The sequence below is a fragment of the Loxodonta africana genome, chromosome 1 (assembly GCF_030014295.1).
Source record: "Loxodonta africana isolate mLoxAfr1 chromosome 1, mLoxAfr1.hap2, whole genome shotgun sequence".
Classification (NCBI taxonomy): domain Eukaryota; kingdom Metazoa; phylum Chordata; class Mammalia; order Proboscidea; family Elephantidae; genus Loxodonta; species Loxodonta africana.
The window spans coordinates 104,865,996-104,884,061 of record NC_087342.1 but is presented as its reverse complement, the minus strand read 5'-3'; the positions used below and the strand labels follow the sequence as shown (position 1 = coordinate 104,884,061).

The following is an 18,066-nucleotide window of genomic DNA, read 5'->3' as shown; positions in this document are numbered from 1 at the left end:
CACTGTATTATACGAGGTTGATTTCTACGTACTCTGCCCTAGTAGCTTCCATGTGTGCGCCTTCAAAGGTGTGCATTTACCTGCAGCTGATTTTAGACTAAAAACCAGAACCTGTAAACCAGATTACTTAGCCAAGCACTTCAAATTATATATCAAAATCTTGTTTTAATACATATATCCAAATAAACTGCACAGGACAAAAATAGTAGCATTGTTGCCTTGACAAAAGTTTTAGTTGTGTTTAAAACCTCCTGCTTGATATAAGCAAAGTCATTTCTTTATTCTGATAGTCTGAGAAAGTTTTAAAGAATGAGTCTCAATAAAATGCATTTTCTGAAAATTAGAATTAATGCCCAGGTCGGGGTGGAAGGTGTTGAGAGAAGACTGGACCTGACTGTAGAAAGAACCAGAAGGCAGGTAGGAAGTGAGATTATTTTTTATTGAGGAAAAGCCCTCAGTTCATTGTTCTCATATACCTATTTGACAAAAGCTTTAAAGTCAATGTAGAAATTGTAAAAAGACTTCAAAGCAGCTTAATTTCATCCCTCAATATTAAAGGACACCTTTTAAGAAGTAATTGTCAAATTAAATGTTGTTTCAAGATACCACTGTCCTAGTTGTCATTTTTACAACAAGCCAGTATTGTTGATTTCTCTGACCTGAAGTATATTTTCATATTAAATAATTTTATAATCTTTTTAAATGCCTGTGTCTTAACAATACCATTTGTACAATTGGTATCACTGTTTCTCTCCATTCATGTTCTCTCCCTTCATTTACAATGTTAGTTATATGTAAGTAATTGGTATGGGTGTTTAATACTTCAGAATGATTGGTATGCTTTTGGAAGAGAATTACTTATATATTCCTTTGACCATTTAAACATGTAACAGTAAATATATAAATTATTTTAAACCATAGATGGTTTTTTAAATTTCTCTTGTCAGCGAGCATGCTTTTTCTGCGTGATATCATCAAATTGTTTTTAGCTTTACTACAGTGTTAATGAGTAGCATAGTGGAGAAAGCATGGATTTTGGAGCCAGACAGCCTGAGTCAGGTAAGAGCTCAAACCTATAAACTTGGCCAAGATACTTAACCATGTCAGAGCCTCAGTTTACTCAGTAACATAGGGAAAATAATTCCTACTTACTAAAGTTGGGAGTATTAAATTAGATAACCTGTAAAGCTCTCAGACACTTGAGTGCTGTATTGTGTAAAAACCAGCTGGAAAGGTGAGGATAATACTTACCTTAGACTATGGTCATGAAGTTTAATTTAGATAAGAAAACATGTAACGTGCTTATTTTAACAGCCACGCATGCATTAGCTGTCCACTGTGCTAAGCATTTTACATGAACCGTCTCATTTACAGATATTTAATCTTTATAAACAACCCAGTGAAGTCATACTATTATTATCAAGGGAAAACCAAGGCTTAGAGAGTTATGACTTGTCTACTCAACCATCCTTTTAGTTCACAGATGAGGCTGAGGCAAAAAAAAGGTGAAATTCATGTGTCAGAGTTCAGTTTACTGATAGAGACAGCCCTAGAACCTAATTTTTAAAAGAGCTGTGAGGTACTTGGAGCCCTGGTGGTATAATGGTTAAGAATTATGGCAGCTAACCAATAGGTCAGCAGTTCAAATCCACCAGCTGCTTCTTTGAAACCCTATGAGGCAGTTTCTACGCTATGAGTTAGAATCAACTCTATAGCAGCAAGTTTTTAAAAAAATTTTTATGAGTACTCAGGAGCCCTGGTGGCACAGTGGTTAAGAGCTTGGCTGCTAACTGAAAAGTCAGCAGTTTGAATCCACCAGCCGCTCCTTGGGAACCTTTGGGGCAGATCTACTCTGTCGTATAGAGTTGCTATGAGTCAAAATCGACTCTACGGCAACAGGTTTGGTTTTGGTATGAGGCACTCAGACATCCACATATTAAATGCAGACTATTCAAACCTAGTTTTCAGATTTATTTCTCCTTTCACATTAGCAGAATATATTCATTTCTCCTAAAGCTTAGAAGAAACCGACTAGGGGAAAAAATCTAAGGAGTAATATGGAAATGCATATGGATAAAGGCAAGCAACAGAATGCACAGTGCGGTCCTAATGGTCCTGCTGGCTGACACTTGTCAACATGAGAGTTTAGGCTTCAGCAGTGCGGGTTCTGCTGGGTCACAAGAACACTGGCATACAGGTGATTTACAGTAGGGCCTCTGGCCAGGCCTCTCTGGGGCTCGGTAGAAATTGGCTTGTCTCTGGGGCTGTCTCGAGCATTTCTTTACTCCTGGAGCAAGGTTTATGGCTGACTGCCTGGGATCCCCAGGGTTCTCTTTGCAAATCCCAGCTGAATTCCTGACCCTGCCCTCTTTAAATCCTCATTATTGTTACTCACGGCAAGCTATCATTCTCTCTTATGGACTCCTAATCCTCTTTAAAAAGATATATTTATACCCCAACAGCTCAACGGTATTTATAGGGGCAGTTCATGGGCAACTGACCCACATGAAAAGCCAATCAAATTCTGGATTCCTTAGCCAGAGGTTAAATCAAGTTGGATTTCATTCATACAGTTTATTCACTTGAGCACACGGTACTGTCCTTTAATCACTCCCCAAAGTTGCTTAAATATCAGTAAATATTAAGAAACAGACAGGGAGAACACCACCATCACACCAAGCCAACTGCGTTATTGCTGTTAGAAAGCCACAGTTGCTGATGGGCATATGTTTTCTTCAGGAGTGTTGAGATCAGAGAATGTTGAAAATTGTTGTGCTAGATGATCTCCAAGGCCTCTTCCAGTTCCAAAATCCCAGTATCTTATAACTTCACCAAATACCTGCTAACCCAGACACCCAAATGCATCAAGATGAGTTGCCTTGTAAAATTAAGGAGTAATCCCTTGCATTAACCCGGCACTGCAGGCCAAGCACTTTGGTCAGTCACTCCCCAAGTATTTGAGTTCTTCCTATGTACCAAGCACTGTTCTAAACCAGTTGCCATTGAATTGACTCTAACTCATGTGACCTCATCTGTGTCCAAGTAGGACTGTGCTCCGTAGGGTTTTCACTGGCTGCTTTTTTGGAAGTAGATCACCAAACCTTTCTTCTAAGGTGCCTCTGAGTGGACTCGAGACTCCAATCCTTTGGTTGGCAGCTGAGCATGTTAACTGTTGGCACCACCCAGGGACTGCAGTTACTTATTACTATCTTAACACCTACAACTTCCGCATTGCCATTGCATAGATTGCAGCTCATAACAACCTATAGGACAGAGAAGAGGTGCCTCATAGGGTTTCCAAGGCTGTAATCCTTACAGAAGCAGACTGCTGCCACATCTTTCTCATGCAGAGCAGCTGGTGGGTCCAAACCGCCAACCTTTTCTTTCACAACTGAGCACTTAACCACTGCACCACCAGGGCTCCTTATCGAACACTTAGTGGCTTAAAATAATGACATGTACTTTTTACACAAACCGGCAATTTGGGCCTCACCAGGATAGTGTCTGCTCCATTTGATACCAGCTGAGCTGGCTCAAAGGCTGGGGCTGGATTCATCTGAAGGCTTACTCATGTGGCTGCCACCGGAGATCTTAACCCATACATGTGGCTTCCTTACCACATGGTGGCTGGGTTCCAAAGGCAAGCAGAAAAAGCCGGGTGGAAACCATTATCGACTTTTTAAAAACTGAGGGGAAATTCACATAACATAAAATTAATGATTTCACAGTGTTGTACAACCATCACCTCTATCTAGTTCCAAAACATTTTGATCACCCCAAAAAGGAAACCCCCTTACCCATTAAGCAGTCATTCCCCATTCTCCCACCCCTAGCCTTTGGCAACTACCAATCTACTTCTGTCTTTGTGGATTTACTTATTCTGGGTATCTCATATTAAAAAATCAGAAAAAAATTCATATAATCCAGCCTGGATTATATTTGTCTTTTTACCAATGAGTAATAAAATGTAATTTTTAATATTTTTTTATGGTGGAAAGGGCCCATGAAGACAAAAATGCATAGGGCCCCCGAAAGTCGTAATGTAGACCTGGATGTGGGGTCAAGGAAGGATTTTTGTTTTGTTTTAATAAGAATGGTAATTCCTGATACAAACTACAACATGGATGAACCTCGAAAACATTACGCTGAATGAAATAAATCAGTCACAAAGGGACAAATACTGTATGAAATACCTAGAGTAGGCAAACGTATAGAGACCAAAGTATATTAGTGGTTACCAAGGGCAGAAGGGAGGGGGGAAAAGGAGTCATTATTTAGGGGACACTGATTTCTGTCAAGGATGCTGGAAAAGCTTGGAAACAGTGATGGTTGTATATATAGCCTGATGAACATAATGTCACTGATCTGTACACATAAAAACGTTGAAATGGCAGATGTTTGTTATATATATTTTTAACACAATAAAAGAAAGGAGTGATATTAAAGCATGTCTGAATGCTGATGGGAATGATGTGGTAGAAAGGGAGAGATTGAGAATGCAGAAGAGAAAGAGAATTGTGGAAATAAAATCCTTGAGTAGGCAAAGAGAGATGGCTCTAGGGAGCAGTGGAGGAGCTGACAGGTGGAAGAGTGGAAAAGGGACCCTGCTGTCACTGAAACAGGAAGAGGGGCAAAGTATATGGACACTGATACGTTGGTAAATATTGTGGTGGGAAGATTGAGGTAGTTGTGTGAAGCACCTGTTTCTCTATGAAGCATGTGACAAGGTCATCAGCTGAAGGTGGGAGTGAGTGGAAGGTTTGAGGAGAGGAAACATTGTGGAGTAGTCATCTCAGAAAAGGAAAGGGAACTTAGCAGAAAAGAGCATGCAGTAGGATTGCCTGGCATCATTTGAAGTATGTGCCGCTAGCATGATTTTCTGATTTTCTCCGGCAATGTTCAGCCTCTTGGGTGCAGGTGAGGTGGTAGTGCCTAGTTAGTGGATAACTTTAACCGGGGTCAGGTTGTGTCAAGTGACTAGTTGGAAGGAAAGAAGGGCACAAAAGTCAAGGTTATGACAAGGAAATGGCAAACGTGCTAGGCTATGGAGTAAGGAGAAGGAGGCAGTGAGGATATGAGGGAGGTGATGGATGGTAAAAGAAATGTAAATCAACAGATTGGAAGCCTAGTTAAGGCTGGTGAGTTACTGGGGTGAAGGTGTTTCAATAAGTGAGCTGGAAGGAGAGGGGATGATGATGAAGGAATGCAGTGCTTGAATGTTTCTGAGGTGGGGCAGAAATTGATGATGGCAAAGTCTAGGGTAGTGATTCTCAATCTTTAGTGTACGTTGGAACCATCTGGCCCCACCATCACCACTTGCCATTGATTCGATTCCAACTCATAGTGACCCCGTGTGTGTCAGAGCAGAACTGTGCTGCATAGGTTTTCAGCGAGTGATTTTTTGGAATTAGATGGCCAAGATACCTCTGGGTGGGCTCAAACCTCAACCTTTCAGTTAGCAGCCAAGGGACTCTGGAATCATGGGGGAAGGGGGGGTGGCGCCTGAGAATTTGCATTTCTAATTAGTTCACACATGCTGCAGCTGCTGGTCCAGGGACCACATGTGGATGGGAGGCCACTGTGGGGGGAAGAAAAGTTCTTTGGAGCTAAGGAGATCAAGGACCTTTGTGTGGGATGGATCATCTATCCACTTGGATTGTGAAGTCACTAAAATGATGTCTTGAGCCAAGTGGTGAAGTCACTTGGGATTGATGACCACACGGGAGGGTAAATGTGAGTGTGTGCGTGTGTCAGGGGGTGTTGAGTCTGACATGGCTTCTAAGGGGGGCTGCCATGTCTGAGGGAGAAAAATGAACAGACCATTGGAGACAATGAGGAGCGTAGAGGACATTAACCCTTCTCTCCAGACCCTGGGGTATGTGGGAGAGAAATGCACCAGTACTTGAAAGGACAACAGAGGAAGGAGGCTTCCATTTCAGGAAGAGCAAGAATGTTAAAGGAACCTTGAGAAATGTGTGGGAGGCAAGGAGCAGCGAGAGACGGGGCCAGGCCTGGAGATGTACAAAACAACTCAGGGATGAATGTCCAGTCAGGACGGGCAGTGTCACCTCCGAGGCTAACTGCAGATACACTGGGACGATTGCCTGTAACATCTTCTGGAAAAGTCAGTGCTCCAGATCTTCTGATTTCTTGGAGGCATCATTTTTGTATTAAAACAAACACGAATGTGTTATTTGATTTGAAAAAAATTGCATGGATCTTTCATAAAGAAGTAAGAGTCTTCAAAGATATTTTAGGCTATGCTTCCAGATCTTTGTCACTGTTAGTACTTTGGAGGAAAAGTAGGAAGAGCCTTGGCTGTAGGTATGAATCTTGGGGGAAGGGTATCGGAGGGAAGCGTTTGTACTTTAAGCTGGAAAATGAAAAAGCCCTAAGACTCAAAGGAGAGATCTCTATCTAGTGGAGCTTCAGGTACTATGGCGGGGCTGAGATAACTTGAGGACAGAGCAGCTCACCTAGAGTCCTTCATATCATAGATTCTGCTCTCCCTAGACCACGCAGGAGCGGGGAGCCCCTGGCCAGCAGCAGATTCTATTTTATGGGTTTGGAGTTGGTCTTGCTTCTTTTCCAGACTTTGGAATCTCCTGTGTCTCCAAGAAGTTCTTCTCCGGACTTTTGTGGTGCCCAACTAATGGGACAGGGAGAGAGTGTAAGATGCGAGGGTCCCACCCTCTTTCCGACTTTTCTTCACTCCATCCTTCTGCTGCCTATCTCTCAGCTTCTTCCCATTCTCCTTCCTCAGAATCTACTGGTCCTGCTTAGTTGCTTGGTTGGTAAGGCCAAGGGGAGGGGTGAGGCCGGGGGCACTTAGCCAGCAGGAGGTTAGACTTTCAAAGAGAATCCTCTTAATGATCTTAGGACAGCTTAGCTGCCCCCCAACCCCCAGCAGCCTTTTCCCTGCCTATCATGCCCAGGAGATGATGAAGAGGCTGGTTAAGCAAAGGAAAGGAAAGAAAAGGGTCATAGCCTAAGGAATCAGTCCGCAGAGGTTCAGAGGAGACACCCTCATTTCCTGACGTTCCTTGGGCGAGGATGGGGCAGCAGTTCAGCTGGGAGGAGGTGGAGGATCCGGTGAGATGGACATGGCCGAGCTCCAGGAGTGGTACAAGAAGTTCGTAGTGGAGTGTCCCAGCGGCACACTCTTCATGCATGAGTTTAAGCGCTTCTTCAAGGTCACAGACAATGAGGAAGCCACCCAGTATGTAGAGGGCATGTTCCGGGCCTTCGACAAGAATGGGGTAAGGTACTCTGGAGGGGAGAACCAGTGACCAGTCCACCTGACCCAGTTCTTACCCTTGAGCAAAGGAGCATCTTCAGTGGGAGCTCCCAACTCCCATTCCACCTGCTCCTCCCCTGCTCTCCTTTTCTCTCTATCTCCCTCTCACCTTTTCTGTCTTACTCTTTCCCCAACTCTTCTCTGTCTCTCCATCATCCTGTCCCTTCCTGTCTTTCCTTACCCTTTCTAAGTCTCACCTGTCCTCCTGAGAGCTGGAGGTAGGCAGGGCAGAAGGACAGACAGTCGACGTCCTCTGTGTATTTTTGGCAAGGTCTCTGCAGCCCGTGGACCTGGTTTTTCACACCCACCGGAGCCCCTGTAAGAAGCCCTGGTGGCACAGTGATTAAAGCACTTAGCTGCTGACCGAAAGGTCTGTGGTTCCAACCCACCAGCTGCTCCACAGAAGAAAGATGTGGTAGTCTGCTTCCATAAAGATTTACAGCCTTGGAAACCCTACGAGGGCAGTTCTACTCAGTCTTATAAAGGCGCTATGAGCTGGAATCAACTTGATGACAGTGTTGTGTGGTTTGGAGCCCCTTTCACTCTAAACATGCAGAGCTAAGAGCTGTCCTAAATGAGATGAGCTATCTTGGGATAGACTGTGATCTCCCCTTGTCAGGTTCTTTGAATTGAGACTGATCAGGTCTTCCCCATCAAGATGCTGGAGGAGGCACTGCACTGACAGGGAGATAGAAGGGACTATTGCAAATGTCCCTTTCAACTCCTCTAGTCATGGAAGATTCCATGAAACCATTCAAACCACAGGATTTCTTAAAGCCCTCCAATGGCATCAGCAGCTAGGAGGGTAATAAATTTTGAAAACCCATACCTGGAAATTGAACTTAAAAATCGACATTCCTTGATTTTTCAAGGCCATCCAGTTTGGTGCCCCTGCAACCTTTTAAACCAGTAGGTATACCTCAGATACCTATTTCACTTCAAAATTTTTTGAGGGGGTGGGTTGAACCTAGACAACTAACCTGGAGAAAGCCTTGGTACTCCACTTCTTGGTGAGTGGAGGATTTCATTGGCTGGCCTTTCAAGGCTGAGTCATGGGGAACGCCTCTGCAGGTCTGACCCCGTCTCTGAAAGCTGTCACCACACATTTCCTCAGTGTCCCTTCCCCAGGGTGGGGAGGGAGGAATCAGCATCTTCAATGCCACAGAAACCCTCTCGGAAGGGCACAGAGCTAGCTTCCGTCTTTCCAAAGCTCCTCCTCCCCTCCATGACTGTCCTGTGAAGGAGGGGGATAGTTTTTGTTATTCGAAATTAAGTAATGACAAACTGGGGCAAAAGAAAGTGAATTGATTTACCCACAATCATCTCCTCAAGGTACTGACTTCTAGTCAAGTGTCCCTGCCTGGAAGGTAATTTTGTGTGTGTGTGTGTGTGTGGGTCTGTGTGTGTCTTCCCATAGACCTGATCTATTTATTTATTTTTCTTATGATAAAACCAAAAAACTTGTTGCCGTCGAGTCAGTTCTGACTCATAGAGACCATATAGGATGGAGTAGAACTACTCCATAGGGTTTCCAAGGAGTGCCTGGTGGATTCGCCCTGCCAACCTTTTTTGGTTAGCAGCTGTAGCTCTTAACCAGTATGCCACCAGGGTTTCTTTTTCTTCTTCTTTTTTTGTTGTGCTTTAAGTGAAAGTTTATAGATCAAGTCAGTCTCTCATACAAAAACTTATACACACTTTGCTATGTACTCCTAGCTGCTCTCCCCCTAAATGAGATAGTGCACTCATCCTCTCCACACTGTATTCCCGTGACCATTCAGCCAGCTTGTGTCCCCCACTGCCTTCTCATCTCGCCTCCAGACAGGAGCTGCCCACATAGTCTCATGTGTCTACTTGAGCCAAGAAGCTCAGTCCTCATCAGTATCATTTTCTGTCTTATAGTCCAGTCCAATCCCTGTCTGAAGTGTTGGCTTCAAGAATGATTCCAGTCTTGGGCTAACAGAAGGTCTGGGGAACATGACTTCGGGGGTCCCTCTAGTCTCAGTCTGGTATTTTTAGGAGAATTTGAGGCCTGCAACAGGGTTTCTTATGACAGTCAATATTAAAAAAAAAATTTTTTTTTAAAGATAGAAAAACAGACACAACTTGACATTTTTTAACATTACACACCAATTATTTTGTAGAATGTCCCACAATTTGAACTTTTCTAATATTTCCTCATGATAGATTCAGTTTATACACTTCTTGCAGAAATACCACAGAAGCGATAGTTATGTCCTTCTAAGTGCATGATATCAGGGGTCGTATGATGTCAGTTTGCCCTGTTACTGGTGAGACTAATCATTTGGTTAAGGTGGTGTCTGCCAGGTTTCTTCAGTGTAAAGTTACTGTTTTTCCCTTTGAAACTAAGCAGTGTCTTATAGGGAGATACCTCCAGACCAAGTAAATATCCTGTTGTTTATCAAATTTTCATCTCCTGGTTTTGGCCTCCAGTGATGATTTTCTAGCTCCGTCCTCCCTTCTTTATTAGTTGGCATTCTATTGTAAGGAAGAGCTTTCCTAGAAGCTGTTTCTAAGTCCCTCTGTCAGGAACTCAGTCTCCTTTCTTTTCCCACTTAGTGTCTCTCCAATCCCACATCCTGATCCATCCCCCACTTTGGCGCTATCTTTGTATCAGGGAGTCCCATTTCTAGGCACTGAGTCTGAGATTTCTAGAGTAACTAAAAGCAAAAGAGTTCATAGATTTAGCTCATATTTCAAAATATGTAGTGATAGAAACAGGAGTTTGGTGGAGGCAAAGGAGTAGGAACACCTTGTTCTTACTACTCCTTCCATTGAACTCTCTTCCCTAGCAGTTGTCCTGTGATAAACTGAAATGGAAGAAAAGGAGGATGAAGAGCAAATGGCATTTGGGGTTCTTATATAACATGCATTGCGGGGAGGGTCAGAGCTGGTGTACAGATGAAGTGAATTCAGGGAGAAATGGGGCAGGTAATCTCATAGAACAGATCATACCCATCACATCTGCTCTTACTCTTGAGTAAACAGAGGCGTTTCCGTCACTCTTAGGCCTCTCTGGGTAATTGAAGCTGACAAGAGCCCGTGCACATCATATGAGATTAGCCCCAGCTGGAAACTCCCAGAAATGGCCCTGGGATTTGAAGGAACCTCACAGGTGAGATCACTTGTCAGGAAGGGGCCAAGGAGTCATTGTAGAAACACTAAGGTGTTGAGAGAGGATATGGTAAGAACAGAAGGTTCTAGACAAAAAATGAGAGAGAATCTAGAAATTTGTCCATGCTTTTTTTTTTTTAATTGTTTATTTCTACCCTTGGTGCTAGACACCAGGCTAGCCTTATAGACAGAAGTAGACCTTGAGTGAGAAGGAAAGTTCTTAAAACTTGATGAACTGGAGACAATCTGTAGCCTGAAAGGTCCTGCCCCTTGCTGACTGGGTGGCCTTGGACAGCTTATTCAACCTGTGAGTCTCAGGTTCCTCACCTGTAAAATGGGGGTAACAGACCTGAGGGATGTGATGTATGTAAAAGAGATGGCCCCTACCAGCCATTTTTGTGTATAGTTTATACTCACTTATCACTAAAAAAAGAAACACAAGATCAGTTCATAGTAAGCTTAATAAATAATAACTATACATGAAAATAACTCTTGAAAGAACAACCACCGCTAAGAATCTACCCTATAGGAATTACCAGAGATATAAGAAAAATATACATGCAGAAAGATGTCCACTGTGTAAAGTAAAATATTAAAACCATGTTCAATAAGAGGGAATGTCCATGTTGGCACAGGACAGGAACCATCCCCGAAGACAACTCATCAGACATGAAAGGGACTGGTCAGCGGGTGGGAGAGAGATGCTGATGAAGAGTGAGCTAATTATATCAGGTGGTCACTTGAGGGTGTGTTGGCAACTCTTGTCTGGAGGGGGGATGGGAGGATAGAGAGAGAGGGAAGCTGGCAAAATTGTCACGAAAGGAGAGACTGAAAGGGCTGACTCAATAGGGGGAGAGCAAGTGGGAGTACGGAGTAAGATGTATGTAAACTTGTATGTGACAGACTGATTGGATTTGTAAACGTTCACTTGAAGCTTAATAAAAGTTAATAAAAAAAAAAAAAAGAGGGAATGTCCAGTACTCCCCCCCAAAAAGTTATGGTTTTAAATAATTTCTAAGGACATGAGAAAATATTAAATAAAAATCCAGTAAGTAAAACCACAGAAACCATCTGACCTCAATTACGTAAATATATGCGTGGAGGGAAACCCCAGGAGGAATTATATAAAAGATGTTGAATAAAACACGTTAGGTGTTGGGGTTAGGCTAGTTTTATTTCCTTCTTGATTTTCCTTTTTAATTTTGATAAAATCTTTTTATTTTCTTCTTTGATTTTCTCTTTCTTTTTTATTATTTCCCCCGTTTTCTCCTGTTGCTTAAACTTTGCTCGCCCAGGTGCCCTTGATCTGTTATTGGGTCTCCTGAGAGTCCTGACCCAGTGGGACAGAGGTGCTCTGGGTGAGCCATGTTATTTCTGATTACAAAATGACTTCTGGGGGTGATGATGACTCAGATTTTTAATTTGGAAATCTGACACATCAACCCTGTATGAGGAAGGTCATCCTGGAACCCTGGCCCAACTACCCATTGTGGCATCTGCCACCCCTAGCACCAGCTTTCCACCACAAACTCACTTGAAATAGAAAAGCAAGAAAATTCTCCCCTCCATTTCTCATTTGCTGTTTTGGGGGTAATTTTTGCTGTCACATTTCTGTGAGAGAAGGATTCAGAACTACAGGAAAGTAATAGCTGACACCTTAGAAGAGGACTTTGCCCCTTTTCCTTTGCCTGCCCAATTATCCCGTGAGCTCTGTCTTCCCCTTCTCCTCCTGGATGGGGATAAGAGTGCCGGCCTGTCCTTCCGTGTAATGTCCACCCTATAGGCTGACGGTGGGGGGCAGGAGCCACTGCCTGTCTTTCCTCAGACTCAGGATATAGAAACCTCCAACTTGAATGAGAGGGCAAAGGAAATTTTAAATGTGAGCACAGCTTTCTCATCTCCTTTCAAACTACCTTAGTACCAAATTCAGATTGAGTCCATCATTTATTCATTGATTCATAAATATTCACGGGACCTCAACTCTGGGCATATGTGGAACTGAGGGAGGCATAGAGGGGAAACAGAAGCAAGAGCCCCTCCCTATTCCCCAGGAGCTTATAATGAGACACATTAGGATACAGTTATATGTGACAATACTGAAACAGGTAGTATAGGTACTAGGCACTGTGAATGGTACAATGGGGACAGAGAGCGAGCACTGTGGCCAAGTAGTCAGAGAAGGAAGGCTTCCTCAAGGAGGAGACCCTTTAGCTGAACCTTGAAGGGTAAGTATGATTGGGTAATCATATTGTATTGTTGTTGGGTGCTGTCGAGTCAATTCCAACTCATAGCAACCCCACCTGACAGAGTACAACTGCCCATGGAGTTTTCTTGGCTGTAATCTTTTTGGCAAAGGAGCCCTAGTGGCGCAGTAGCTAAAGAGCTCACCTGCTAACCAGAAGGCTGGCGTTTTGAACCCATCAGCCGCTCCATGGGAGAAAGATGTGGCAGTCTGCTTCCCTAAAGATTACAGCCTTGGAAACCCCATGGGGAAGTTCTACTCTGTCCTATAGAGTTTGTGTGAGTTGGAAGCAACTCCATGGCAGTGAGCTTTTTTTGTTTAATCTTTATGGAAGTAGATCCCCAGGTCTTTCTCCCATAAAGCCTCTGGGTGGGTTCAAATCGCCGCCAACCTGTTAGCAGCTGAGCACTTAATCATTTGCACCACAAGAGCTTTCTTGGGTAAGCATAGGGATTGGGAAAGGATTCCAGGGGTGGAGAGCAGCATGAGCAAAGATGCAGAGGCCATATCAATTGCAAGGAAGAGGAAAAGCCCTGAGTTTGAGGGATGGATGGTCTTGAATAGGACTGACACTCACCCTTTGCAGAGGTCAGAGGGGCCTTAGCAGCTCCCACTCCCAATGTAGGACAACACCATCGACTTCCTGGAGTATGTGGCAGCCCTAAACCTCGTGCTGAGAGGCACTCTGGAGCATAAGCTGAAGTGGACCTTTAAGATCTATGATAAGGACCGCGATGGCTGCATTGACCGCCTGGAGCTACTGGACATCGTGGAGGTCAGTGTCTCTGCCCATGGGGCCCAGACACCTGAACACTTGAGCTCTGAGGGGTACCTGGAGGTGGCCAGCTGATGTGGAGCTCCTGGGGCAGGGGTAGAGGAAGAGGGATTAAATCATTCAGTGTGTTTTCTGATCACAGTGGAATTAAACTAGAAATCAATTACAAAAAGATAACTAGAAAATCCCCATCTATTTGGAAGTTAGGCAGTACATTTCTAAATATCCCATGAATCAAAGAAATAAGTACACACACACACCAGAAAAGTATTTACACTGAATTTTATTTTAATTGAAAACATGGCATACCAAAACTTACAGAGTGCAGCTAAAGCTGGGTTTACAGGGAAATTTATAGCCTTAAAACATATATATTAGAAAATAAGAAAGACTACAAATCAATGATCTAGGAAGCCCTATCAAGATATTAGAAAAAAGAAGAGTAAATTAAAGAAATAGGAAACAAACGTACAAGAGAAAAAACAAGTCAACAAAACGTCAAGTTGGTTCTTTAAAAAGGCTAAAAAAACTGATAGACCACTAGCAAAAATGACCACAGGAAGAAAAGCACCTGCTCTATCCCAGACTCTGACACTTACCTGTGTTAACCTGTTTAATCCCCACAGCTACATTATGGTGTGGGAATTGTTAGCCCCATTTTATAAATAAGGAAACAGTCTCATAGAGGTTTTGTAGTTTGCCCAGGTTCATATAGCTAGGAAGTGCTGGAGCACGACTTAACCCCTGAAACTCCCAAACAGCTTTAATGAGTACCTGCTTTGTGTCAGGCACAGTGCTAGGCCGTGAGGCCAGGCATCAGGAAGCCACAGCCTCTGTCCTCAGAGAGCATCCAGTCTAGGAACAAAGGCTAGTCTTCATATTTGTCTTTCTCTTCTTAGTGAACATAGTGCTTTCCCATATGTTATCTCATCTGGAGAGGAAACAGGGCAAAGAAGAAACCTCTCCTTTCCCCTCTAGTCCAAACACTTGTATCTCCCATCATTCTATTTTACACATATGCAAGCGCGCACACACACACATAAATATGCTGAATTTTCTTCTCTGACTCTCTAAAATGGAGTGCAGACCATTGGAGTCTTTCCAGTTCTAAAATATTTAATTACAGTGGCTTAATCATCCCTGATTAGAGCTCTTGGGTTTCGGGCATTGACGCTCACATGTCAGGCCAGGAACCTCTCAGGTGGAATGAGGCCCCTGGGATTCTGAGAGAACACCCTTAGGACAAGTCAGTTTTTATTTGGACCTGGATCATGTGGTCCCAAGATGAGCACCCTGGGAGGACAGTGCTGGGGAGGGGGTGCTTAGGGACGTGGGTCACAGGGCTTGCAGGGTCTCCCGTCAATGCAGCTGGCTTTTCTCCGGCAGGCTATCTACAAGATGAAGAAAGCCTGCCAGGTGGAGATGGAGGCGGAGCAGCAAGGCCAGCTGCTCACACCCGAGGAGGTGGTGGACAGGATCTTCCTCCTGGTGGACGAGAATGGAGATGGTAACAGGGGCGAAGACGGTGGTGGGGAGGGCTGCCCACTCTGTAGCACCCCTTCTTTCTGGCTATGTGACCTTGGGCAAGGCTCTCCACCTCCCAATGATTAGTACTCTCATCTGTGAGATGAGGGTGGAGAGGACTGTAAGAAATAACAAGGGACGTCATGTTTGTAACGTGATTAAAACTCCTATCGGACTTGATGATGGAGGCCAGGTGAGTCTAATAGGAGCTTTGGAATCAGGTAGGTCAGGATGATACATTTAACCTCTTGGCTGGTCTCAATTTTCTCATCTGGAAAGTGGGGATAATGATAGTGGTTGAGAAGAATAAATGAGATAATGAACTTAATTAAGTGCCAGGCATAGGATATATGAAGTATCTAGTTGATATCCAGTTGATTCTGACTCATGTCGACCCCATGTATTTTAGAATAGAACTATGCTCCATAGAATTTTCATGGCTGTAACCTTTTGGAAAAAGATTGCCAGACTTTTCTTCCAAGTCTCCTCTGGGTGGGTTCAAACTGCCAACCTTTTGGCTAGTAGCCAAGTGCTTAACCATTTGTGCCATCCAAGGACTTGGGCCCTTCTCTCTGTAGCTCAATTCCCAGCTCCAAGGCTGTGCAAGGAGAAAGCTGGCTTAGAACACATCCCAGAAGAGACCTCAAGAACTTGTCAGCTCCACCCAGTATTTCAGGGGTATCATGGGGAAAAAAGTAAAGCCTCAACTTATTTGCAAAGAGAGCCCCTTTTAAGTTCTAGGAGACTCTTGGAGAATCGACAAGCCTACCTGCTTAGCACCCGAAACCACAGGCTAGTTTGTGTAAGAGGTGTAGGTACACCTGAAGGAGAAAATGTTTCTACTCCTACCCCTCCTCCCTTTCTTCCCCTCTCCCCAAATGATTATCACTCCTGCCCTTTGCTCAGGCCAGCTGTCTCTGACTGAATTCCTGGAAGGGGCCTGCCGTGACAAGTGGGTGATGAAGATGCTGCACATGGATGTGAGTCCCGGCAGCTGGGTCTCTCAGCAGAGGCGGAGAAGCGCCATGTTCTGAGGGATCAGGCCCTGGGAGCCCCGAAGGAGCCCACAGCCTCCTTCCAGGATTCCAAGCTCACCCAGGTTTGCAAGTAGTGGGAGGGTCCCTGTCTTAGCGCCTTCATGTCCACTCTTATCCTGGCTTGGACTTCACTCTGTGTAGGGCAGTGAGTTGGGAGCTGGAGACTGCTGGGCCTGAAGTGGCCAACAGGGCACCATCCATTTCAGGGGACATTACTGGGTGGTGGAGGGAACTGGGCTGCCCTTGCCCTTCAGCTGCTCCTGGGAGGACAACGACTTGGCAGGGTTGTGGGGCCCCCACAAATTTCTAGGTGGCTCCCAAGCTAGAAAGATAGGCCAGCTGAGGGGTGGGGCTTCCATAGACTAAATTGGCAATGAGAACCCCCACACCCACAGGGTACAAAGTAAAGACTGGTAGAAGGCAGGGGCTGGAGGGGTTGAGTCTGAAGAAGATGTAAGAGTGGGGGAAATAAAAATTACATTCCCCCCAGGATCCGGAGGGGTGTTCTTGGGGAGGACCCTTGCTTCCTCCTCCTCAAGGCCTCCTCCCCAGAATGTCAACAAGGTAAACTTGCAGCAAGTGAGGTAGCTGTGGTCTTCCAGCCCCCTGGAGAGGTGAGATCTGCTTAAAGGGGCTGTTTCAGCTCTGCCTGGTGCTGTCAACTCTCAAGCACCACCCCCCGCAGCTTCTCCCACCTCTTGAGTGGACCTTCCCTGATTCCCAGCCACAAGCCGAATGTGTCTCCTTAAAGAATAAAACCATCTCTCTGTCTTTGGGAGGAACTGTTTCTGGGGGGAATTGGGGTCTGCCGACCTGGCTTCTGGGCCAGGCTTTGGCTCCAACCATGCCATGACCCAGGACAGGCCACTTCTCCCTCACCTCAGTCACCTCATCTACACAGTGAGCAGGCTGGACTAAACGAGAGTTTTCACATTATTTATTTATTTTTTTAGCTGCGGAATTATATTTATCATACAGTCTCTTATGCGCAACCCCAATACAGAAACTAGATCGAAATAGAGTCCCCCTGTGTGAAAACAGATAGCGGTGATGGTGGCATAACATGACGAACATAATTAATGTCACTGAATGGTACATGTAAAAATTAATTGAAATGGCAAATGTCTTCTTATATATATACTTACCACAATAAAAAATATAATAATAAAATTTTTAATGGAGTCACCCTGGTCGAAGGGGAGTGGAGAACTCAGGCCCCCGCACTCCCCTAGAGCCTGAGGCACAGCGAGAACATGAAGTAGTTGATTTGAAGTAGTTCCTGGAAAAAGTGTGCTTTAACTTGAGTAGATACATTTTTATGTTGATATATGAAAGGTAAAACACTTGCTGAACCTGCAATTTTGTACGTATGTTAGTCATGTAATTTTCTTTAAAAATAAATTTTAGGTAAAAAACTAGTTGATCCAAAATATTAACATGATGAACATAATAAATGTCACTGAACTGTACGTGTGAAGATTGTTGAAATGGAAAATGTTCTGTTACATCTATACTTATCACAATAAAAAATATTAATAATCCAGGTGGTACACAGACAGGCCCCAAATCCTGGAGGTGGTACATGAATGAGGTGGGGAAATGTTTTCTAATTATATACAGATATTCTCCCAAGTCTGACCTTCGGGATTTCCCAAGAGTCAGTGGGCAGGAGAGGAGTAAAAAGCCACCTCCTTTTTTTTCCAGCTGCCCCTGGCATTTACCTCCATCTTCTCACCATGTCTGTGTTCAGGTCCTGACTGACTTCCCCATCCGGAGTGGTCCAAGTGATGGGCAGGACAAGTGTGAGCCAAACACACCCTCTCATCCCCCCAGTGAGGCTCTCTCCAACCTGGTGTCTCACTCTCCTTCCCCTTCTTTTCTCCCTTCCACCCCTGGATTTTTATTTTACCCCCTGCACCTCCCCACACCCAGGTGAGATGAAGACTCAAAGCCCAGAAGAAAGAGCTTTTTTGAAAAAATGGACCCCACAGCCCCAGTCCCCGTGTCTCTCTCCAGGTTCCTGCGGCAAACGGGCAGCTGTAATTCAGGGGCACAGCTG

At 44.4% G+C, this 18,066-nt stretch overlaps 1 protein-coding gene across 1 annotated transcript; it reads left to right on the top strand.

Annotated features, from left to right (window-relative positions):
- Positions 1-113: 113 nt before the first annotated feature.
- On the top strand, positions 114-17,471 carry GUCA1B (guanylate cyclase activator 1B). The gene is given in 5 exon segments (XM_003403914.3): positions 114-7,084; positions 7,087-7,259; positions 13,297-13,446; positions 14,833-14,953; positions 15,877-17,471. Coding segments are annotated over 5 exon segments (603 nt in total). The 5' UTR covers positions 114-7,053; the 3' UTR covers positions 16,005-17,471.
- The last annotated feature ends 595 nt before the right edge of the window (positions 17,472-18,066 follow it).